This window comes from Arvicanthis niloticus, chromosome 3 (assembly GCF_011762505.2).
Source record: "Arvicanthis niloticus isolate mArvNil1 chromosome 3, mArvNil1.pat.X, whole genome shotgun sequence".
Taxonomy (NCBI): domain Eukaryota; kingdom Metazoa; phylum Chordata; class Mammalia; order Rodentia; family Muridae; genus Arvicanthis; species Arvicanthis niloticus.
In genome coordinates this window covers 45,299,019-45,322,964 of record NC_047660.1, presented here as the reverse complement: position 1 = coordinate 45,322,964, position 23,946 = coordinate 45,299,019, and the positions used below count along the sequence as shown (strand labels likewise).

The 23,946-nt window shown below is 42.3% G+C and overlaps 1 protein-coding gene across 6 annotated transcripts in view; it reads right to left on the bottom strand.

Moving 5' to 3' along the window:
- Positions 1 to 23,946, bottom strand: part of Lrch1 (leucine rich repeats and calponin homology domain containing 1) — a 181,432-nt gene that overhangs the window by 22,593 nt on the left and 134,893 nt on the right. For 2 of the 6 annotated variants that reach the window (XM_076930728.1, XM_034498762.2), the window contains exons 10-18: positions 23,537 to 23,604; positions 21,547 to 21,633; positions 20,421 to 20,510; positions 20,282 to 20,318; positions 12,572 to 12,625; positions 11,810 to 11,882; positions 9,642 to 9,746; positions 2,038 to 2,147; positions 1,229 to 1,366 (exon numbers count right to left, since the gene is read on the bottom strand). In XM_076930728.1, the coding sequence (XP_076786843.1) occupies positions 1,229 to 1,366; positions 2,038 to 2,147; positions 9,642 to 9,746; positions 11,810 to 11,882; positions 12,572 to 12,625; positions 20,282 to 20,318; positions 20,421 to 20,510; positions 21,547 to 21,633; positions 23,537 to 23,604 (762 nt within the window). Of the gene's footprint in view, positions 1 to 1,228; positions 1,367 to 2,037; positions 2,148 to 9,641; positions 9,747 to 11,421; positions 11,503 to 11,809; positions 11,883 to 12,571; positions 12,626 to 20,281; positions 20,319 to 20,420; positions 20,511 to 21,546; positions 21,634 to 23,536; positions 23,605 to 23,946 lie in introns of all 6 variants that reach the window. The other 4 variants (XM_076930730.1, XM_034498763.2, XM_076930731.1 and 1 more) reach the window with 2 other exon arrangements.

Genomic DNA, 23,946 nt, shown 5'->3' with positions numbered 1-23,946 from the left:
AAATGTGGTCAAACTTTTAAAAGAAAAAAATCAGTGTTAATATTATAGAAAAGAAACTGAGACCACTAGCTAACTCTTCTGCTGTCAAGAGAAAACGAAGCAGGATAAAAACATGCCCTAGTTGGAGCTCGGGGGAGGGCAGGGACTTCACACAAGTGGTCACCGAACACTCTGATGACAGGGTCCAAACGGTACCTTGAGATTAGTGGCTCTGCTATGTATAAACACTGACAGTAGCAGTGGCCCACATTTGTGTGTCCCGTCTCTCCAATACCTCATCTCATCTTTTCAAGAGCAGGTCTATTTCAGAGAAGGGCGTAGCAAGCTAAAGACAGGATGCACCTTGCCCACAGCTTTGAGACACAGATCTGGAATCTCAATCCAACCTCACATCTTATGCCCTAAGCAATTCAGATCTCCCTAATGCACCAAATCTGTTACATAAACTCTTTCTGCTCTTGTTTATGTAACCCTAGGGGCTTCAAAGACAAGACTATCTCTGATTCCTCCAGCATGCACACAGGATCACAAACTGCCCCCATGGCATTCTTTCACCTGTCGAAGGCTCTGTGGTGTCTAGGACAAGGGTAGGGCTAAGATATAGCTCAGTGGGAAAGCAAAGGCCCTGCATTTGATCCCTAGGAGAGAACCAGCTGAATGATGCCTTAATTGGCAGGTTATTAAGGATACTTTATACATTTGTTTATCTTCAAAAGCTACTGTAAAATCCCCAATAAACAAGAAAGAGAAGAGACCCCCAACCAGCAACAGGGAAGCTGAGGCAGGAGGATTACAAGCACAGGGGCAGCTCTTGTGGATATAGAGTGAGACCCTACTGAGAAGAAAAGCTTGAAAGAGTCCACCTAGAAATAGCCCTCAACCAGACAGCCTTCTCAAGAGACCTAAGTGTTTAAATACCCCTTTGTGAGGGCCAAATCTCTGTGTTCTATGGCCTTTAACCCAGCACATCAAACAGAAACTTCTTTAAACTCCACACCTCAGATAGTTACTTTTCTGTCTTTCTCATACTTGTTTGAAAATAGTCTCCCTTTTGTGAAAATGTTGCTTCCTCAGACTCCCTGCTTTGCTCTCTGTTCTTTTAGTTATGTGGGGTCTAATGGAAACCGTCCAGGCAGTCAGGCTCCTGGAGACTCCACTGGCATCTTTAACCAACAACTCTGTACAAACAGACCCCATTTTATGCCTCTTTTCCTCTATCTGTACTTACAACGGCTGGTGAGGGGACATGGATGCTGGCAACAGATCGCGGACGGACGTGGTTGGCCAGGTGGCAGAGCACGACACCATCCATGAGTGCCGCCCCCAGGTCTTCATGTAGGGTCACCTTCAGCCTCATCTCGATGCTCTGGGGATGGGAAGCAGAAAGAGCCAGTTGCTATTGGCACCGAAGCAAGTTCAGTGTTAAGCACAGCTGCAAGTATGTATGAACACAAGCACTATTCTCAGTGAGGGGACAAGTGTAAGAATGTCTGGAGGTGAGGAGATGGTTCTGTAAGGAAAGTATTTGCAAAGATGAGAGAGTGATACCAGGACCCAAGGAGTCTGGCATGGCATGTATGCCTGTAATCCCAGCCACTGGGCAAGTGAATTCTAGAGGATCCTGAGACTTGCTAGCCAGCCAGATTAGTCTAGTCAGCAAGGTCCAGGCCAGTGAGAGACCCTGAATCAAAACCAAAACTGTACATGGCACCTGAGGAGTATCTCAAGTCAGCTCTTTGCCTCCACACATATGTGCACACTACACAAACATGCATGCTCACTCTCACACACATATATGCACACCCCAAACATAGAGAGGATGTCTGGAAAACACTCACGTTAATTAAATATCTTCAAGTATTTTTTTTTTTAAAAAACCTCTGTATACAGATACACTCGGTTGTGTTGAAATATTTAAATTAAAAACTGCAGAATGGAAACTGGGAGTGTGTACAAGGCTTCCTGGCCAGCTTTTCCCACACAGAGCGCTGCTTGGATTCTGAACATCACACTCAGGCACATGTCATGCCCCAGTACCTCACGGAGCTGCTCCACCAGCTCCTTCTCTTCTCTCATCTGCTCCATCTTCCTCCGAATTGTAAACTGTGGGTCTATAGATTCCAAGTTTCTCTGAGGTCTTAGAAACACTGCAATAGAAACAGAAACGGAAATCAATCTGTACTACTACACAGGGCTATTCCTATTTCAGTTAAACAAATTATTTACTTATCCCAGATTATTTATCATTCACTGACACAGGGAGATTCCAGATCCATAGCAAGATCTGGGTGTGAATGCTCTAAGGGAAAGAATCTCCTAAGTTATTCAAGGTTGTGTGCACTGAAGAGCTGGGTTTGAGTTGACAATAAACTGAATTGAGAGATGAATCTCATTGGGGTGGAGATGAGACCATGCTGTCACTCAGACAAAAGCACCATCTCTCTCGTGTTCAGTGTTACCTTCTGTTCTAATCGGTATTCTAATCATGTTTTATCTTTCGTTAAATGTAAGTAATTTTGATCAAATAGTGAGATACTAGAATTGGTGCCATGTGGGACCACATATTCTGCCTTCTATCCCATCACTGGCCAGATGTTCAAGGAGTCAGGTCTTTACAGATGAACATAGGTAACTGTCCAAAAGGCTGGCTGGACTAGAGGCGACTTCACCACCACCTTAGACTTTCTACAGAGCAGTGACTGAAAACACTGCTTCATCTGAAGGAATTAAGAAAATACATACTTTCGAGGCTTGAAAGATAGTTCAGCAGTTAAAAACAATGTCTGCTCTTCCAGAGGACCCAGGTTCAATTCCCAGCACCTACATGGTGGCTCACAATTATCTTTAACTCTAGTTCCAGAGAATCTGACACTCCCTTTTAGCTTCTGGGGGTACCAGGGATACACATGGTAAACAGACATACATGTAGACAAAACATTAATATGCATAAAATAAAAATAAATAAAACTCTTTTTAAGTTAAACCCAGCACTGTACAGAACAGGACAGAACAAATGAAAAAATGGAAAATAAAATAAAAAAAAAAACTCACAAGAATAATATGCTCTAACCTTCTAGGTGGTGACATCAGTTAGGATGATTAAAATATATTCTACATGTGGCTTTGCACCATATTCACACGTGTGGAGGCATGCCAGGAACAGGATGTCTAAAAACCAATGGATTAGGAAGGCTGTGTTTGCACAGACATTTTTGCTGGTTGTAAGGGAGGTCTCAGTAACTACTGAGACCATAGCTCTTCTTAAAGTTGAAGGTTTGTGTGTGCTGGAGACGAAACTGAAGTCTCCTTAGGTAAGAGATATACTTAGGTATATAGAGAAAAACATAATCTGAGGGATCCCAGAGGCAAACTAAACAGGACCAGAATTAATCTGTGGAAAGATAACTCTGGCCCAAGGAAACAGTGGTGTAGTTTGGGCCAAATTTGAAATCAATCTATTTGCAAAGGCCAGTGGATACGAATCTGTGTGATGCTGCAACCCTCACAGATGTAAGCTAATGAAAATTACATAAATGAAAGTGGGTTTACAGTCAAATAAAGATATTCTACACATAAAGAATGATTTTAGTAGCTGGGCATGAGGCACATGCCTTTTACCCAGTACTTGGAAGGCAGAGGCAGATGGATCGCTGAGTTAACGACCACCTTGGTGAATATACATCACCCAGAGCTAGACAATGAGGCCCTGCCTCAAAAAGTGGAGGAGATGTGTGTTGATTTTAGCAGGAGTCTTATTAAGTTTTTCTTACTAGAGATTTTTTTAGCCTGAAGACACAAAGCTGTTGGGGAGTGGGATGGTCTGGTTTCCTGTGTGTAGATTTTTAGATGGAGCTAGAAGGTGGTGGTAGGACAGTCTGTGCAAAGAACTCCCATGTCAGAAACCACCACTCTCAGTAAGGGGCACGGACACTGGACTGCGGCAGTTGCAGCCACGGTCATAGAAACAGTGCTGAATACAAAGAACCTACAATGTTCATTTGGCCATTTCTTACAAGACCTCGGTTTATCACACTTTAAAGAGTAAGTACGGCTCGCAAATATAACACTTGGAGAAATGCCCTGTGTGTGCTTCCTGTAATTAACTACCCAGTGCTGTGAGACTATACCCATCTCTGTCTTCCAGTTTTCTTTCTAAGTGTGTTCAAAGATGCAGGAACCAAGAAGATGCCTGGGAAGATGAGGCTGATACCATCCTTGACTGACAGTTCATGGAGAATGAGGCTGACCATGTGCGCACAAAGCTTTCTGGAGCCACAGAAAGGAATCTGTGCCCTAGTCTTAGGATGGAAGGTAACCAAGACGTCACTGGTAAAAAAACCAAAGGCTTGTCACAGGAGTCTCTCACCAAGGCCCCATAGGAGCTAAGGCCTGCAGGAAGTAAGACCACATCAGAACAAGAAAGGAAAGAGGCAAAGCTGGTGAAAGAAGGGTGAGGTGATGGGGCAGCCAGGCTCCGAAAAGAACGTGAGGGAGACTGGACAACTAGAAGCCTGGGAGAGCACACAAACACCTGCCAATGGAAGCCCAGCAAATACAAGAAAAACACAATGTAAAACCTAAAAGCAATCTCACCTCACCAAGATGTTAACTGAATTTACCAAAAAAGTCAAGGAATGTGGACAGAGCTAGGCAGTGCACACACATGTCACCAAGAGGCACCGTGAACCTACTCTAACAGACCTGCTGTTTGCTTTGGAAGTCATTTCCCTTTTGCCTTTATTCTGGAAAAATCTTATCTAATACGGCATGCTTAATACTTTCAAAATGTTTTTATTGGATGATTCCATTCCGAATATGAAAATATGAGGAAGTTAAATGACCGGCAATCTCTGGTTTAACTGCATACACTGGAGCATGTATGTTAGCAGAGTCCCGCAAGGAATATCAGGATGATACTATCAGATCTGGCTCTTAATTTTCTGGCATGCCTGTCTATTTTAAAGTCCTGTGCAAATTAAAAAAGCAGAACTGCCCACCGGGGTATATTTCTGTGACTAGCAAGCAATCGACAAGTGTTGAAGGTTTCTCAGCTGTAGTTTCTATTTTAAAACAAATATTTCAAATGTGCACGCAATGATTAGAAATGAGAAACACATGTACATACACACTAAGATTATATAATTAATTATAACTACTGTGGATTGTTTGAAAATGTTTAAAGAAATTCTTTCAGTTAATAAGCCGGCCAGCTTACTTCCTTCTGGATCAAATCTTCAGGAAACTGACACCAGGGAGAATAACTTCCTACCCCTACAGTTGCGTTTCACAAGCTCAGTGCTCAATTCAAGACTAAAGATTTAACTCGAGGCTACTTAACAAGGTTAAAAACTGTTAGCACCTGCTTTTCAATGCCATCCCATTTAAATATAAATGAAAAGGCAGGGAAAACAAGCTCTCTGTGTGAGTGGGCACGTGTCCACACATGGGCACACCTGTGCACAGGTAACGGTAACGTAGAGCAGATGACTGAGAAATGGGAAGAATGAGCCCCTTGCTGTTCAATGATTAGGGGGCAAGTCACTAACAGTTACAACAGAATGTAAGACCTGCTGGCTATAGTTCCCTTAGCAGGAGACAAATCTCTGAACATGGCCTGTGAAGGAGGAGGCTACAGGTGTATAGAGGGCTCCATTGATCTTTCCAACCTTGAAAGTCACTGGTCTCTTCACTGCATCCCTGAGCTGGCATCATCTCTACTTCCTGTGAATGCCCAAAGATAATTATCTGTGTACTTCTCAGCACTCATCACTCTGTATTACCCCGTTATACACAGGACTCTGCAAGAGCCCAGTTGCATGCTCTACCATATCCCATAAAGCTGTGTGCTGAGACACACGTTTATTGATGAGTCAATGAAACATGCGTTTTAAAACCTCCCAGGAAAGACAGGAGTAAGTATCTGATGATCATCTTTGCAGAAATGACCTTCTCCTGGTGATTAATTTCTTAATTTCTCTTCTCACAAATCCCAATGCTGACTACATTAACTTCCAAATTTAGGTTCCACAATGGCAGAGACTGTTTGATTGTATGTTAGAGGCATGCTTAGCCTAGGGAGGCCCTTAACAGGGGTACAAAACACACACACACAAAACCCTCTCTCCAAGCTAAGCAAAGAGAGCTCACAGCTCTAAAAGCATACTAAGTAAACTTTACCATTTCACTAATACAAGAAACAAACAAACAAAAACAATGCACTTGGCATGAAATGAAAGGAAATAGCTTCTTTGTGGAAACACAGGGTTTTGAAACTTAGCTTCCTCTTCCTTGGAAGTTACAAAAGTGGACTAGAGTGCCTTTTAATATATTCAAATGCAGGGGCACGGATACAGAGACAAATACAAGCATTAGATTTCAGCTCTTAGGAGTTAGAAATCAGGCAAATGAATTCATCCATTTCCTTCTGGATTAGGTACATTTAGTGACCTTTAAGTGCTGAAATTTCCTCTCTATTATCTTGAGCAGTTTACTTAAGTCACATGTCTGTGTGCACACAAACAATGCATCTCTGTCTATGATGTACACATAAAGAGGAGGCAAATGCTTAGACTCTATGTCAGTGTTCACTTACTAGCTCTGAACATAGAACCGGACATTCTAATATGAAACCAGAATTGAGAGACCCTGAGGAGCCTCCCACACCCTCAGTGTCCTTATTTTTGTACTGAGGTGAATAAGACCCCAGTGCTACACTGACATCACCAAGGAAACAAAGATGTCTGTAAACTGGCCAAAGATGGATGTCCACTCACTCACTCTTATATAAAGATCAATTTTAAGTAAGTCTTGAGTGGTATCCACCAATTCACCATGAATGAAAGGCAGAAACACCTCAAGAGAGGCCAGGACGGGTTTTTTACTTCCAAGTAAATGGGAAAGGGGAAGATGAAGACACAAATGAAGGGACAAGAGTTAGGGCAGGAGAAGAGGATGGGTTCTCAGGAAGTAAAGGTACCCCAGGCTGTGGTGGGGCAGGCAGTGCCACAGATGGACTTTCCACACCATGCTGTCTCTCTTAGAAGACTGATTTCAGAAACTGTGGGTATCCACATGTTCAAGGTTCTTCCAGCCTGTTGGCTTTTTTTTTTTTTTTTAATCTCTTTAAAGACCATGTTAGAAAGATAATGGTGAATTTTAAAATGAGCTCAGTCTGGAACAAAACATCGGAAGGGTTTTAAATAAAAAGAAAAGTTTTTGTGTTCAAAGTGAGGCGATGAGCAATGGGATGAATACTCCAAGTTTGACACAGTTAATAATTAAACGTTATGGCCGTCTAAACTATCTCGTTTGCAAGGCTGGACAGCTGCGGGCATCAGATAGTGAAGAAACAACACAATTGTGGAGATAAGCATTTCTGGACACACCAAGAGGCTTACAGAGCAGAATAGTCTGTCTCTATGGAAGTGTTAAGGACAACACAGGGAGTGGGCTAAATTCCTCAGCTTTTCTACTTGGGAATTTATGCCACAGATTCTTCCGCTGAGTTAGAAAACACTGCAGTCACAAGGCAAAGTCTCATGCTCGGGGACTGAAAAGGTATGTGACACTTTGGACAAATTACAAATAAAGAAAAGAATGAAAACCATCAAAAACATCTGACATGGTTGCCGGATCCAGGGGAATACTGAAAACAATCCTTTTATTACTGCTGTGGTACTGTGTGCTAAAGCCCCCGATTTGTTATTAAAAGGTCATGTAATAAATGCAAGGTTATTTCGTTTTTAAATGTACATAATAATTATTGGCTGTGGACATCTCAGAATTTTTAATAAAATAAAGGCCTGGCCCAGCGCCTCACACATCAGCTCCTCACCTGTACAATGAATGATGATTTGTCTGACAGGAGACAGTTAAAGACCTGGGATGCAGACCTCCTACCTGATCTCTGTCTCACAGGCACAAACCAGCATAGAAATTCTGCTGTTTAAAAATCTCTAGACCCTGCCCAGATCAGCTACTACTCCTAAGGAAATACCTCACACATGAATCTTTCATACCAGCCTTATTTTCAGTAAAGAACATTACACCCATAGTAGCCAGGATTTCAGAAAACAGAAACACTTCTTCATAGCTTGGTCTTTTGGTTTCAAACCAAAGAACAGCTTAGCAAGAACGTTTCTCTCTAGCCCTCCTCCTCTGTCGGCACCCAGAATTTAAAGCAGGATGACATGAGGAAGAAATTTTGTGTCATAATTGCTTTTTAAAAAATCATGTCTATTTTCAGTGAAAAAATTTTAGACCTGCAGTGTTCAACCTGTGGTTGTGATCCTTTTGGGGGCTGAACATCCCTGTCACACGAGTCCCTCACTGGCAAAACCACAGATATTTACATTATGACTCATAACAGAAACAAGATTACAGTTATGAAACAGCAATGAAAATAATTTGATGACTGGGGGGGTCATCAAAATATTGTATTAAAGGGTCACCATATCAGTATGGTTGAGAATCACTGTTTTACACAACTATAAAATACTAATATTTCTTGTACATTCAGTCCACCAGAATTTATATTATTCTTTAATAAATGAAAAATTTTATCTGAATCTTAACCAGAGATCATGGCAAGTATTCTAAGTACACATTCTCTGAGCATCACAGATATCACACACAGCTAATAATTCATATTACAACTTACATCAACAGCTTACGTGTGCATGGTGGCTGTGCCTCACACCTTATTTCTCAGTTTCATTCAGTATTTCTTCTATCACTTTGTATTTTGAGGTTTATAAAAATGTTTACACTCTGAACCAGCATTAAACCAGAACAGAGATTTTGGGTATATGTGGTATATATGATCTAAATAATTTTATTTTTATCTTGGACTACTTGAAATATTTAATGATATAAAATTAAAATATCCTTATTAAGACTGACTGCATGTTTTCAACTTTTAAACATTTATGTATATTATTTTCAGACTAACTCAGTATCCTTTAATGTAAGTGACTTCACACCAAAAGAAGTATAAGTCAAAAAGAAAAACTTTGAAAAAACCAGGAAAAGTAATTTTTCTTTATTTTTAGAAACTTCTTAATGTTAACATTATTTTCAGTGCAAAACTCTAGAACCAGCCACAGTACCTTTAAATTGCCTTTAAAGCCCCATCTTGTAAACATATGTAATAAAAGGTCAACCTTATTTTTTGAGGCAACACTCCAAAATATAGCCTCAGGTGGCCACAGACTCACTATCCTCCTGCCTCAGACTCCCTTACACTGAGATTACAGGAGTATACCCTCACACCCACACTCTAAAAATCAAACTCTGAAAGCATTTACTATGGGGTCGGAAACAATCTGACATAACCCAAATGCATGAGTTTCAATCTTTGTAGATGAGCAGACAAACCAACCAAACCCCAAGCATAATAGGTAGACAAGAGAGTATTGAAAAAAATCCTCCCCAGAGTCAGCACCCTTGGGGCAAATCAACTGTCACATCATTAGCTGTTAGGCAACAGGTCACAAGCACTTGTCTAGACGTTGCCTCAGAGGCTTCCTGAGTATGGAGCATGCAGGTCAATATATCCTGTCTCCAGGTACACACAGAGACCTGTGGAGTACAGTCACAGGCTTATTACACGAACATTGAAGAAGAGACAACAAAGCACCTACCATTGTCACTGTCTCCTTCAGATGGAACACGGTAGCTAGAGCTGTCCCATGTTTGTGCCTGTGTAAGTTTGTTGAAGGAGACAGGAGGGAGAATGAGGGCTGGGTCTGCAGGAGAGCAAGAGAGCCAGGCGGACAGTTGCACAGGGACCAGGGGAAACCCAGGGGCCGCAGCATTTCACACGTGGCGTGAGGTTCGTATGGAAATGAAGTGGGTTTAGTTACATGGGGTTTAAATTCAAATGTAAAATATCGGAGGAGGATGGGAGATGGCGCATGGAAGGAAAAGAAGGATAAAAACTGAGTGTTAGTACTCGTTGCTCACACTCTGCATGCAGTTAATACCCTTAATCTTAACAGTTCTGTGAGCCTGCAGCCTAGAGTGCTAATGGGTCATGGCGGCAGAAGGAAAGAACACCATCATTTAGGCAGCTGAAAGCAGAAAGGCCCACCTCATACCCTCTGCCAACCCCTTCTCAACAGCTAATTAGCTGATACAACTGCACAATTCACCCAGAACTCCTGGTCACATTAGACAAAGCTCAACATGTAGACATGCATCTGTTATTTAGAAACAAATTAACTACAGAAGAATTGTGTATTTTAATGCTTTTTTAAGAACCGAGACAGTAACTAAATACTCTCTTTTTCATCTCTCCACAGAACCTGAGTGGTTTACACTGCAGGTTCAAGACATCTGTGACGTGGTGAGCTTAGGCTGGACTCTATAAATGCATCAGAAATCAGTGAATCAATTTGATAACTAAATTACAGAGGGCCAACACTCTAAGGGCTATTAATCTTTGGAGACTCATTCACATTTTGGTTTCAGTTATGAAACCTTTTTAAATGTTCTAGAACTGTCCAGTGAGAGCCTGTAGCCAGCCATGAGTCAGGGGAGGTACAACAGCAGTAACCTCCTTTCTCCCAGAACAGAGCTTGGGATTATGGGTATTGATGCACAGCCCAGATTTGGCTATATACGCCTACTTTCTTACATTAGGAGGCTAGTCATTTGAGATTTTTACAATTTCATCCACACCTTTACTTTCTGTAACATACTCGCTAGGGCTGGAGACACAGCTCAGTGGTAGTGCACAATCCTGGCATGTGCCAAGGGCCTGGTCTTAATTTCTAGGACTGAAAAAAAAAAAATCTAGAAACTCTGATCATACTAGAGTCATTTTCCAATTGTTTATTTTTTCTTATGCTATTCTAACGGCTAGGAAACCGCCACACTTGGCCACGAGCCGCCCATCAATCAATGTCTTCCAAGAACAAACTATCTCTCTACAAACCAATCATCTTTGCTTCTCCTGGGGCGACGCTTATTTCAAGCCAGAAATGTGTAACGCTCATATGGTTGTCAAAATGCTTTGCCCCAAACCCAAGATCACGTGTGTCCTCTACCAGCTGTGCTTGCATGCATCCAGATCCCTTATAAGACCCTACTTAAAAGCAGTATCGGTAAATATAGTAAGTCCAAGAGGAACAAAAAAGCAAAACAAACAAGGTCCTAACAGAAGGCAGATAGCACCAAAACTGGAAAACTGGAAGAAATAAGAAGAAATGTATTTTTCTATCTAGGGCCCTTTAAAAAAAAAAAATGAAAGTAACTTTGCACATTGCTAACATTAACTTTGTCAATACAGAAACACAAATTACAAGTCAAGTAGGTCAAAAAGGTAAGGTGCTTTCCTCTAAGAATTTTCCCCGGCTCCTAACCACTCACACAAGCCTTCAAATGCTCTCGCTCTTGCCTGAGTAAATGCAGAGACCTTACCATGCCTGGAAAGCAACTGGGGTCGTCGTGGGGAGGACTCTGCCTTCAGGGTGCCCTTCACTTCATCAGGGCACCAGGAACCTTTGGGGTGAAGGGGAGCTGTTTTATTTTCCACGGGTAAAAAGTTCAAAGGGGGTACTCCTTCCCTACTCACACGCTCCCTTTGCCACTTTTCTTTGATTCAGAAGAAGGCAAGCTGCCCACTCCTGGAAGCACAGACCAAACAGCTTAATGTAATCTCCCGACCTCACCAAGCCGCAGCTACTCTGAGGCCAGGACCCCAGCTGACTAGAACTGGCAATGCTCATATCACTTCAGGAATAAGTTTGAAAGGCCAAAGAGAAACCATTTTAGTTACTTAGTATAAGAATGAGCTGAGGTTAGCTACCTGAACGAGGCTTCAGGCCAAATGGAGCTGTGATGTTCGCTGTAGGAGACACTGAAGGGGTGTTCTCTCTAATCTGTGGGGTGAGAAGAGAAAACAATTGGGAAATGAAGAACCAGACATACTTAAAAGGTCGGCGATTATTATAAAACTACTTTGCGTTTGCTATGGCTGCATTGTGATGACAGCTTGGCTTTTTTAGAGAAACCTTTTTGTAAATAGTCCAGAGGTAGTCAATAAAATGTTTTCCAGCACCCTAGTAAACTGTGTTACTGTTATTCTTTTTATGCTGTTGCACTGAAGTCTTTCTGCGCTCACTACAAAATTATTTTGCAGTGACACAAGGCGGGTGATCTGCTTCTCATTCAACACAGCTGGCTGCATATGGGCAGGCACGCCAAAGAGCAGATCTAACAGAGCCTCTCTAACATGAAGATGCACAGCTAACGCCGAGCACGCAACTCAGAAACTGCATGCAGCGCCACCTCGGGTAGCAACTGAGGAAATATCATCTGAGTGACTGTCTGCCGTTTTCTATAACGACATCCCACACCTAGATCTTAAAAGCCATTTCTCACCAAATTAAGCTTTAATGATGTACAGAGCCAAATGATTTTGTGACAGTGAGCGACAACTAATGTGAGACCCCAGAGACTCTTCCATTAACTCTTTAATCCCAGAGTAAGGCTATCCAATTGTGGGAAAGATGCTTCAGTTCGGTCTTCATGGAATGCCTCAGCAGCCATTAATCTTCAGGAATCTTACCTCATTTGGAGAATACTGGCTTCCATTGCTTTGTAACGTTAGATCATTTTGCACCTTAGGGGAGAGACAAATGTGTACGTTCCATTAGATTGTGAGAAAGAGGAAACAAAGGCTCTATCTTTTTTATTGCCACCAGAGCCCTGGCCCAGAAGCACACACTAGCAAATGTTGAATTAATTCATGTGTTAAGTAGCTAAGAGGGTCATACTTCTAGTTTCTAAAACTGCACAGCTGTATTCATTGAAAAAAAAAAATCTAAAGAATTGCACAGATTACAGATTAACACACATTCCTAAAACAGGGATCTCTCCCCAGGATCTATGAACGCATCTTATCTGTCCAGGTTACCATACTGTCTGCTGGTTCCCTTCTCTATTTTAATTATGGGTCTTTAGAAATAGCCCAAACTGGTAGTTCCAAAATATACAGAAGCTCTCAGTAAGTACATATGCCTGAACCCCAAATAACCTTGAAAAACCTCATTCACGTGACCAGTTTATTATCAGTTTGCTTTGGCAGTCACTGGCTAAGAGAGATGCTAAGAAACCAAGCATGACTTACATACGCACGCTAGTAGTTTGGGAATAGGTAATAAGCACCTTCATACATGTCACCATAAAAGTGTAAATGTAAGGTGCCTATTGTGTAGAGAAGTGCTATTTAAAAATACCCCTAGTTTACATGAACCCAAGGGAAAATACATTTAGGATAAAATGTCATTCATGTCCCTACCCAATTAGGGCCTCATTAGAACTGCCAACAGGTGGCGCTGGGCTTATTCTCTAAGGACTTCTACCAATTTTCCTCATTGTTCTCTCAAACGCCTCTCAGCACTATTTATGTACAAGCAGGCGAGGTGCATTCTCACTGTGCGGACATCCATGGTACATATTTTCATGTGGCCGGTCTTCTAAAGTATGTTTAAGGCAGGTCACATGACATAGAGGTAGACCCCTCTACCACCCTTGCCTCACCTCTCAGTTGTGGTAACACACTGTACTCAATCCTCTAGGGCTACCCTTGCTCCCTTGAAGGTCTATATCCAAAGTGGCCACAAACTAAGTTGTCCTCACGTCTTGTTACACACTCTATCCTTTCTGGAAGAACACAGCAAAGAGACTCAGGATGGTGAACCACAGCACAGTCTTCTTGAAACGTCTCCAGTACTGACATCTTTTATTCACTCAACAATTTTGCTACTTCAGAAGTCGTGTGCTCCATCCTCCACAACAAAAAAGCCACGCCCTGCACAAGTAGGCAACAAATGTTGGCAAACTGAAAGGGCGTGTAGACGTGTAACTAGACCACAGGTGCAGGACCAGGGGCCTAGAGAAACCACAACTTATTTCCTTTCCCTTCATCTCATGACTTCCTTTTTGCATCAGGCAAGCTGTCCGACCCTTCCTTTTGAAATCCCGTCATGGGCCCAAAATTGCCTTGGGCTGGGAAGACAAGAATGGCTTATGCAAGCACATCACTCACCAGAGCAAAGGAAGACAAGCTTACAACAGTCTAACCTAAAGAGGGCTGGAAGCTGATCAGAGATGAGGTCAGGAACATTTGACCCCTAGAAGCTTTGTTTCCTTCCCCGCGTTCTGCCAATCTTGGAAACAAGTAAGGTTTGTTTTTGGACAGGGTCTCACTATGTAGTCCAGGTTTCCCTTGAAACTGAAATCCTCCTGTCTCAGTGGCAGAATTAGAGGTATGCACCACCATCTCCAGCCAGACAGGCTGCCCCTGCCTCAGCCTGGCTGGTACAGGAAGTGTGTGCAGCTACCGCTTACAGGTTGACAAGCTCCAGCATCTGGCTTGTGCGGGGATGCCAAGTGAAAATTAGATGCAGACTGAATGTGAACTAGGCTCAGTCTATATTTAGTACATACCCATCCTCTTCAAGCCTTTCCAAATCCTTCCACATTCCTGGAAGCACCGCTCATGAACTCATAAGTATGTTGGCTTCTGGCCTTCTCTCAAGACAAGCTTTTAAGGAAAGGTTCCAAGCCATCAGCTCTTGCTAAGGTTTGGAGTGTGACAAACTGAATACAAAGAGGCAATATAGTATGATGGAATAGCCTACCCATTACCATGGTAACGAGTCAGCCAGTCTCAACCATGAGCATCATTCCTGCATCCCTGAACTGGTCATGTTAACTCCTATGTTTCCTAACAGTCATCTGGAATATATGCTGCTCAGAGAACAACCTCTGTGGTCCTCCAGGCTTCCTCAGTGACTCACAACAACACCCAGGCATACTTATTGAGAAGATGGAAACAGACGGCCCTGACTTCATGAGGGTTTGACTTGGAAATGTTCTCCTTTACTCTCGTGTAAAAAGGGTCTCACCCAGCCCTGGCCTGCCTCAACCTTGTGAAGACATCGAGGAAGATTGGCAGAGCCATCTCCCACACTGGCGTCTCATGGGTGGCAGGGCCGGTGTCTCTGGCCGCCTGAGCCTGTGGACTGAGCCGGCAGCTCTGTAACACGAGACAGATCAGTGCTGCCGTTTTAAAATATTACATCAATAGCTCAATGAAGAGGAAACATCAGACAAACACCAAAGGAATAATATTCCACAAGAAAAGGAAAGGGCTAGGTGCTGGAGATGTGGCTCAGTTGGTAAAGCAGGGGCCTAGCACACACAAGGTACTGGGTTTAATCCCCAGCAACACATAAATTGGATGTAATCCCTACCCTCCAGAGGTGGAAGCAGAATGAATAAAAGCTCACAATTGCCACCTGCTACACAGCAAGTTTGAGGCCAGCCTGGGCTACATTAGACCCTGTCTCCAAAATAAAAGGCCTGGAAGGGGCTATGGTGGCACATGCCTATAATTCCAGAATTTGGGAGGTATGAATGGGATGATTAGAAGTTTGAAGTTATCTTCTGAACCACATGGAGTTCTAGAGCAGCCTGGGCTACATGAGATACTATTTCAAAACACACACAAGAAAAAAGAGAAGAGAAGAGGAGAGGAGAGGAGAGGAGAGGAGAGGAGAGGAGAGGAGAGGAGAGGAGAGGAGAGGAGAGGAGAGGAGAGGAGAGGAGAGGAGAGGGCCCTCATTCAACACCATCAAATTACCACCCTCAGAAACGCTGCAAAGCAATGGAGAGATTCTGTAACCAAATGTAATGCCTGACACTAGCCTGAAGCCCACATCAAAGAGACAGAAAAACTCAAGAGAACTGTTTTAGATCAACCTATGTATGGATGGCTGGTGACAAGAGCTTATCAGCAGACACTAATGAAGTGGAATCCTGAAATGTATCTACAGAAGATGGATCCCTATCTGTACACAGTGTAACACTGAAATGCAGATCCATAAGGGAAGAGATGTCTACACTGTCAGCTATTTCAAAGAATGGTGGATGTGGAGGGAAACGGAGAGGCCAAATATCACAGCTGGTGCAGGAAAACATCCACACAGGTTGAGTATCCCTGTCCAAAATTGGAGGGACTGGAAGGATTAAGACATGGATCAAATTATCTGCAAATTCGTAATAGGGGCTCAGAAACAGGACCTTAATGTAAACAAACAGTTGGTGTTCATTTCATATATGCCTTATACACACAGTCTGAGGGGATTTTATTTTCTGTTTTCAGGCCCACCTGTGTTTTAAGTGTGACCTGTCTCATGAGATCAAGTGCTAAAGTTTATATTTGTGGTGTTCTATTAGTGCTAAAAACACTTCCAAGTTTTGGAATATCTAGTATTTACACACTAAGGATAGTTAGCCCATAACTGAAAAATGGAAGGTTATAATATTTTTATAACCTTTATAGGACCCTGTAATTTATTTTCATATTCTTTCAAAGTTAAAAATATTTCTTTTTTTTTTTCTAAAGATTTATTTACTTATTTTATATAAGTACATTGTTGCTGTCTTCAGACACACCAGAAGAGGGCATCGGATCCTCTTACAGATGGTAGTGAGTCACCATGTTATTTTCTGGGAACTGAACTCAGGACCTTTGGAAGAACAGTTGATGCTCTTAACCGCTGAGCCATCTCTCTAGCCCCAAATATTTGTAAATATGCAACTTTTTAAAACAGTGAGTCTACAGGGAGAGGCTGGAATGGTGAAGAGCACTTGTTCTTTTAAGGACCTGGGTTCAGCTCTCCGTACCCACATGGCAGCAACTGTCTATAACTCAAGTATAACTCGAGGGGTGCAACACCCTCTTCTGATGTCATACATGTGTATGCATGTATGTGGAGCACATATGTGAGGAAAACGCTAAAAATATTGGGGGAAAAACTAGTCTACAAAGAAACAAATATTCTCAAACAGAAAGCAAAAGAAAAACTATTACAGGGCAGCCTCTTGTAAATAAAAGTCTCCTGATGTTCAACCCAGGTTTGTTTGCTGACTGTCCATCCAGGGCAGTGGTAACACTGTGATTCTGTCTGAAGATCACACTGTAAGATTGTAGAAAAACAACAGCTAGCATTTACATGCCCAAGGCTGTGAGGTTTCTCCTGAATCATCTCATTTGAGCTGTACAATAGCTATTATTAGACTGAAATTTACCAAAAATAAAAGTGAAGTTTAGAGAGGTTAATTAAGTTGGACAGAGTTAGCAATTCAGTCAGGGCAGCCACGTAACATAATTACTAGTCCCCACCCATAACAATGCGATCACAATCTCTGCAAACCTGGCTTTCCCCTTTATATTTCTTATTTTCCTCATTTCTTTTACACAGACATGTTGAGTGTAAAACTGCTTTATTACTTCATAGTACATGTGCAGTCAGATTCGGTACACATGCTGGTTTGTAGGGAATTTCAGTATCTCTGTAGGCCATTTTAAGCCCACTCACTAGGAGGAGTAGGCTGTGTGGTGGTTTGAGCAGAATGGCCCCCATAGGCTCAAAAACTCAAATGCTTCATCCCAACTTAGTGGAACTGTTTGGGAAGGATTTGTATATATGGCCTCATTGGACAAGGTGTGTCTCTGGAAGCAGGCTTTGTGGTTTTAAAAGTTCACGCCATTCCCATTAGTTAGCGTCTCTGTCTCCAGCTTGTGAAATGAGTTGTAAGCTCCCAGCTACTGCTCCAGCACCATGTCTGCCTGCTGCCATGGTCTCCACCATGAGAGCCACTCTAAGTTGCCTTGGTCATGGTGTGTGCTCACAGCAATAGAAAAGTAGTCAGAAGTTGGTACCAGGGAGGGGGCTGTTGCTCTGACAAGCCAGACTATGCTGTTTCTCAGAGGAACATGGAAGGCTTTGGGACTTTGAAGTAGGAAAGCAGTTGGATGCTGCAAGCATGGCTTAACAGGGTTATCCTAGTGGGAACTCGGAAGACAGTAGTGCAGGGAGCAATGGAACTATGGCGGCCAAGCACAGGTGGTTTCAGAGAAGAACAGTATTAGCAACAGGGCTATAGACCACTTTTTACTATTTTGGCAAAAAATATGGCTGAATTTTACCTTTATCCTGAGAATCTGCCTGAAGCTAGCTGAAAAGTTTAGGGCTAATTTCACTGGCCAAGGATATCTGGAGATAGCTTCCTATTTATTCTGTTAAGTAGTTATTAGCAATAACTCTTATGAACCTCTACAGTGAAAAAACAGCAAGCTGGACAAAAAGAAATACAACATGTACTGTTCGAGAAGAGAAAGAGTGCCAGGAAATTTAATACTGGAGCCCAGGCTTGTGCTGAAAGAGATAGAGATGCTGGAGGCCAACTGGAGGAAAGGGAGTGGTGTGCTTGCAGCGAGACCCCATCCAGCTAATCTGCAAAGGCTGGGAAATGTCTCAGAGATTTCCTGGTTCTAAAAATGCAAGAAATCAAAGTGTATGTAAATTTAATTCAAGGAGGGAGTCAGGCTCCGTCTAAAGAGGCAGCTGGATTTGGCAGCATCAGACATGTGGCCTGGCTTTAGAGTCATGAAGGATCCAGGAATAAAGGGGGCGTGGAATCTTCCTCCAGGGTTAAGGAAAGCTACTGAGGTCAGGCATGTGGGAGAGGCGCTCCTGCATGGAAGTCTTAAAGGGCCACTGTATTATGAAGCCATGAAAGTGAAGCCTAGATCATGTTGGAGACCCCAGCACAATGGACAGGCCAGCAGAGCCATGGCATGTCTGCCAGAGAAAGCTTCATCCAGGAAACGGAACCAGCCCATGCTGCAAGTGTGTCACAGTCAACACAGTTGGAAGGACAGAGTCATCTAAGTTCTATCACATCAGACAAGAAATTACAGGATATGGAGTTTGCCCCACTGAGTGTTGGTCTTCCCTATTTTAGTCCACTTTCTTCACTAATGACCCCATTTTCCCCTTTCAGAATAGCAATCTATATTCTGTACCATTGTATGTTTGAACTACGTAATTTGCTTTTTTATTTTAAAGAGGTTACAACTAAGACACTGCCTCAAGTCTCAAGAGAAACTTTGAAACTGTTGAGACTAAGGAGACTTGAATTGACTAAATGCATTTTACATTATATGACCCTAAGCCTAGGGAGTCCAATGAGTAAAATCCAATGGTTTGAATCAGAATACCCCTCACAGGCTCATAGATTTAAATGCATGGTCCCCAGGCAGTAGAACTATTTGGCCAGGAATAAGAGGTGTGGTCTTGTTGGCGTAGGCATGTCAGTGGAAGCAGGCTTAGAGGTTTCAAAGCCCATGTCATCCTAGTTAGCATTCATCTGGCCGTGTGTGTGTGTGTGTGTGTGTGTGTGTGTGTGTGTGTGTGTGTTTCTGTATCACTTGTGGATTGAGATGTGAGCTCTCACCTACTACACTAGAACCATGCCTGCCTGCCTGTTGCCATGGACCCTGTCATGACGGTCACAAACTCTAAAGCTCTGGAGACCCAAATTAAACAATTTTATACGCCCTGATCATGGTGTCTTGTCACAGCAATAGGAAAGTAACTAAAACAGGCTGTGATTCGTAACTACTACCCCAAACTTATCTTTCCACAACTGGGATAAGCTTTCTCTAGGATCACTCCCAGTTTTAGGTCAAGAATGTTTTCTCTACTGCCACCCACCCAAGTTTCATTACACATAACTCTTAACTTATCTTTCTCCTGTCCCCAAATATTCCCACCAGCTTCTCATTATAGTATTCTTTTACGTTTCTGTATGGACTTATGTATAATATACATCTATTTGGAGGCCAGATGTCAACATCTGGAGTCTTTCTCCATTGTTCTCCACTTTGTTTTCTGAGTCAGAATCTCTATGTAGCTGGGGCTTTTCATTAGGCTAAGCTGGCCAACCAGTTAATCGCAGAGACACTCCTATGTGCACCTGGTAGCACTGAAATGACAGGCACAGGTGCAATGCTGAGGATCTGAACTCAGGTCTTTACGCTTGCATGGCCATCTATCTCCCCAACTCCCTATACATTCTTTTAATCTCTCCCAAACATTCTCAATTCGTTTGAGGGCATCCTTCCGGTCCTTCATTTAGCCAGACTTCTTCCTCAACTCTAATGTCCACATCAAATGGGCCTCTCTCCATCTCTGAACTAGAACTGGTTTCCTATGTACCGCAGTGGCCACTGCCTGACAAAGTAAGTCTGTTTTGGCAAACAAACTTAAGAGAATCTAACCAAAAAAGCCAACTCTCACCTTTGAGGGAAGGTGAGGGACAATAGTTCACAGAATTTGAGAATCAGGAAAGGTTACAAACTCTGTCATGAACAAATACTGCTACTTTCCTCCCCCAAGGTAACACCAAGCTCTCTCCTTACCTCACGCTCTGGAGACATCTCAAGCTGCAACTGACCACTGTAGGAAAGTGGAAAGAAAGGAGAGACAAAGCAGATTTTGAAACATGAACATATCATTTTAAAAAGAGAAAATATACTGAATTACAAAAGGTGAACGTACTTGAGTGAAGGATCAGGGAATTCTAAGGCTTCTCCAGAGCCCATGGGGTACAGGTTCAAAATACTTCTCTCTGTAATGTCTGTGCTTAGACTAAAGAGGAGGGAGAACAGACAGGAACAAAACCATTAAACTTCTGATTTATCTACAGGCTCCGTGCAGTTCAAACACGTAACTGACAAGCAAAGCTTGTCTTTGAAATTAAGAGAAAAAATTTCCAAATGCATGTGGCTCTCCCAATGGAGTACCAGGGGTGTTGTTGTTGTTGTTGTTGTTGTTGTTGTTGTTGTTGTTGTTAACTGAACTCCAACTTATATACTAAAGACCATGATAATGTCTGATGAAGTCATGATCGTCAAGGGTCACATATAAGTAAATTTACCTAGAACATTACTTATTTACAGAAGCAAGCCAAGCAGCTAAGGTAGTCACACCACACCACTGATGACATTTAGGTTTGACTGTAAAGTCTTTCTGACTTAGACTGCTATATTTAAAAATTAATAATTCATTGGCTGACAAGAATATTATCAGAAAAATTAAACTTGTCAATTTTATTGTAATTATTTTAAAATAAAGAACAAATATAGAAAGTAGCCAACATAAAATGATTTTAACATGGCAGCTGACAAGTTGACAAATATCACTTGGAAGTCTGTCAGGAAGTTCTTGTACAGTACATGTTCCTGACAGGGTCCAATTCAAATTTAAAAAGAAACCTACAACCCGAGTCTTTAGAAACACATTGACTGATTATCATACACCTGGCACTACCAGAAATAAATACAAGTTTTAAATTTCCATTTTTAGTAGGGTTTTTTCTCTTATGTTTATAAATCAGTAAAAACTTTTTGAACTTCTACCATATTTGTTTTCTATAAATGAAAACAAACATGCCATATGAATGTCACAAGAAATTAGGACCAGAAAACTGGTCTTAACTGCTATGAAAATTTGATTCTTCTACTTTGGATCTTGGGGAATAGGCAACTAAAAGACTTCACTTTGTTAGTGGTTACATCCAGGCCAAATCTGGTATAAATGTCTTAGGCAGTGACATAATGTGCTCAGTAAGTTAGTAGCCTTCGTTTACACACAAGACCCAGGCCAGGAACAGACGTGCATATACCCATTGGGATCCTGAAACAAGTCTTCTGCCTCTCTCAGCTGCTCAATCATCGCTATATCCAAATCCCGGCTTTTGGATGAATTTAGTCTGTAACATAAAACCAAGTGTAAGGGCAGAATGATTACTAAGACATCTTAAGCACATCCTTGCAAAACCCCATCAACCTTCTAAAAAAGGATTCTGACAAACTCAGTACTATAATGAAGACATGTGAGTATCCTGAGGGTGGGTCCTATGGAGGTGGGAGAAGTCCCTGGGCAGGGAAAGATCAGTTCATCTCTAGGCTCCCAGACTTCCACTTGCTCCCATGACCAGTCAAGCAACAGACAAGGCCACTGTGTCTTCCCATAAGATCAGCCTGGTTCCCCTGAGTGGAGCTGTATCAGTTCCGAGGCTTCCAACTCTGGTTCCATGTGAGGGGCTCAGTGTGAGACAGCAGCTCTCAGGCCTGATTCTTTAATGCAGGAAAATCAACTGTGGAGCTTATGAAATGAACCAGCCCCAACACGCCTAAGCAAATACAACCTCAAGGAAAGACGGGCCTTCTAGAAAGCTCTATGGATGATCCTGACTTTAGAGTCAGGGTTGAGAAGAGATGTGAAACTGATAATGGGGTTTCCAAAGCTTTATCTGGTCTCACTTTCTTCCCTCGTGATTTTATGATGCTACATTGAGTCAGGCCTCCTTGGCCTCTCAGAAGTGTATCCAACAAACAGCTGGTAAGATGGAGTGATACAGAGGGACTTCCCAGCAAGAGAAATTTGATCACAGTTGCCTACTCTTCTTGCCACATTATGCAGGCCAATGAATTCCTGCTAGTAGAGAACATTTTTAACAATCTGACCAGAGCTTTTTAAGGAAAAAATAATGCCCACAAAGTATAGTGGAAGGTCGTCAAAGTCTACATACATCCCACACCACAGACAGCAAAAACCTAGAACTAAACATCCACTCGATGCTAGCGGTTCCAAGTCAACTTCATGCAAGAGTTCATTTTCTGTTGAGACACTCATCTGCTCCCCTGGAGTTCTTGCCAATTAAATCTTTATATACAGTAGAGCAAAAAAAAAAAAAAAAAAAAATTCACTTGGTAAAAGATTCCTCAGGGTCAGGGTCAAATGTAAGCCTTCTCAGGCCTTGAAGAGAAACGCATCACCAATCTAGGCCCCAAATTCATCATATGCAATATGGCAGACAACAGAGCTTCTAGGAGTGCCACAAAGATTAACTGGGCTGCTGCCAAGGAAATAAAGCAGTGCCAGGCACACAGAATTTAATATATGCTAGCTATGACAGCTATTAGACTGGCAACCAGGACATTGGAGAAATGCTTTTCAAAGATTTGAACCAGAAGACCATGGTTGAAGGGTATGGCTATCGGCTTCTTTAAGGAAAATGGAGGAAGGTAGATGTTCTCACTGTTACATTTTTATTGACACTCTCAATAAAACTCAAAGCCAATGAAGAAGTAGAACTTTCTGTTGTGCTGTGATTTGAATGTACCTCCCAAACTTGATGTGTAGAAAACTCAATGCCAATGAGAGCATAGGACCTTGATCAGGGACTCTAGGACACCCGAGGCAACAATGGACACTATTAGTATAGGAGGTAGCTCCTTATCCACGTAGCTCAGCTCTGTCTCCACCTCTCATATTCTCTTCCCATGGGACAGCTTCTGCTGGGTTATGATGGGCCAAGAAGCTCTCACTAGACACAGCCTCTTGATCTTAGACTTCTAAACCAATAACTGCAAGCCAAACAAACTTCTACTGTATACATTACCCCAATCTATGTGGGTAGCGCAAATGAAGATAGACTGTATGGCCCAATACTATAACAAGAGTCATAGGGAAAACTGGCAACTTCTTATCTGTATGACTGGAGAAGATTCTAGGCTTGCCCAGAGAAAAGTGGATTAAAATCTACGAGGACATGGCTGCCAGAGTATTTGAAGAGGAATGGTGGACCATGACCCAGCTCTGACACTCACAGTCCCTCCATCTGCCAGTGAGCATCCTCTTCTATCCGCAACAGCTCTTCACAGTCATCTGCCTGGTCCTATGGAGAGAGCACATGGGCTTTTCAATGAAGAGTTAAAACCAGTCCCAGTCCATATCCATGGCAGTGTACGCCACAAGAGCCAAAAGGCAAAACCAAGCCAGTTGTCCACTGACACGCACACTAAGGATATATGATGGAATATTCTTTACAAGGACATTATTACACACATACAGAAAACCTTGAGTATGAAATAACACACCATGCACACACACCATGACTCTACACATGTGAGGTACTTGTAATAGTCAAACTTATTGAGAAGGAAAGCAGCGCAGTGATTGTCAGAGAGAGGAGGCATGGTGGGAAGATTTAAGTAATAAGTAGTCTCAGTTCAGAAGG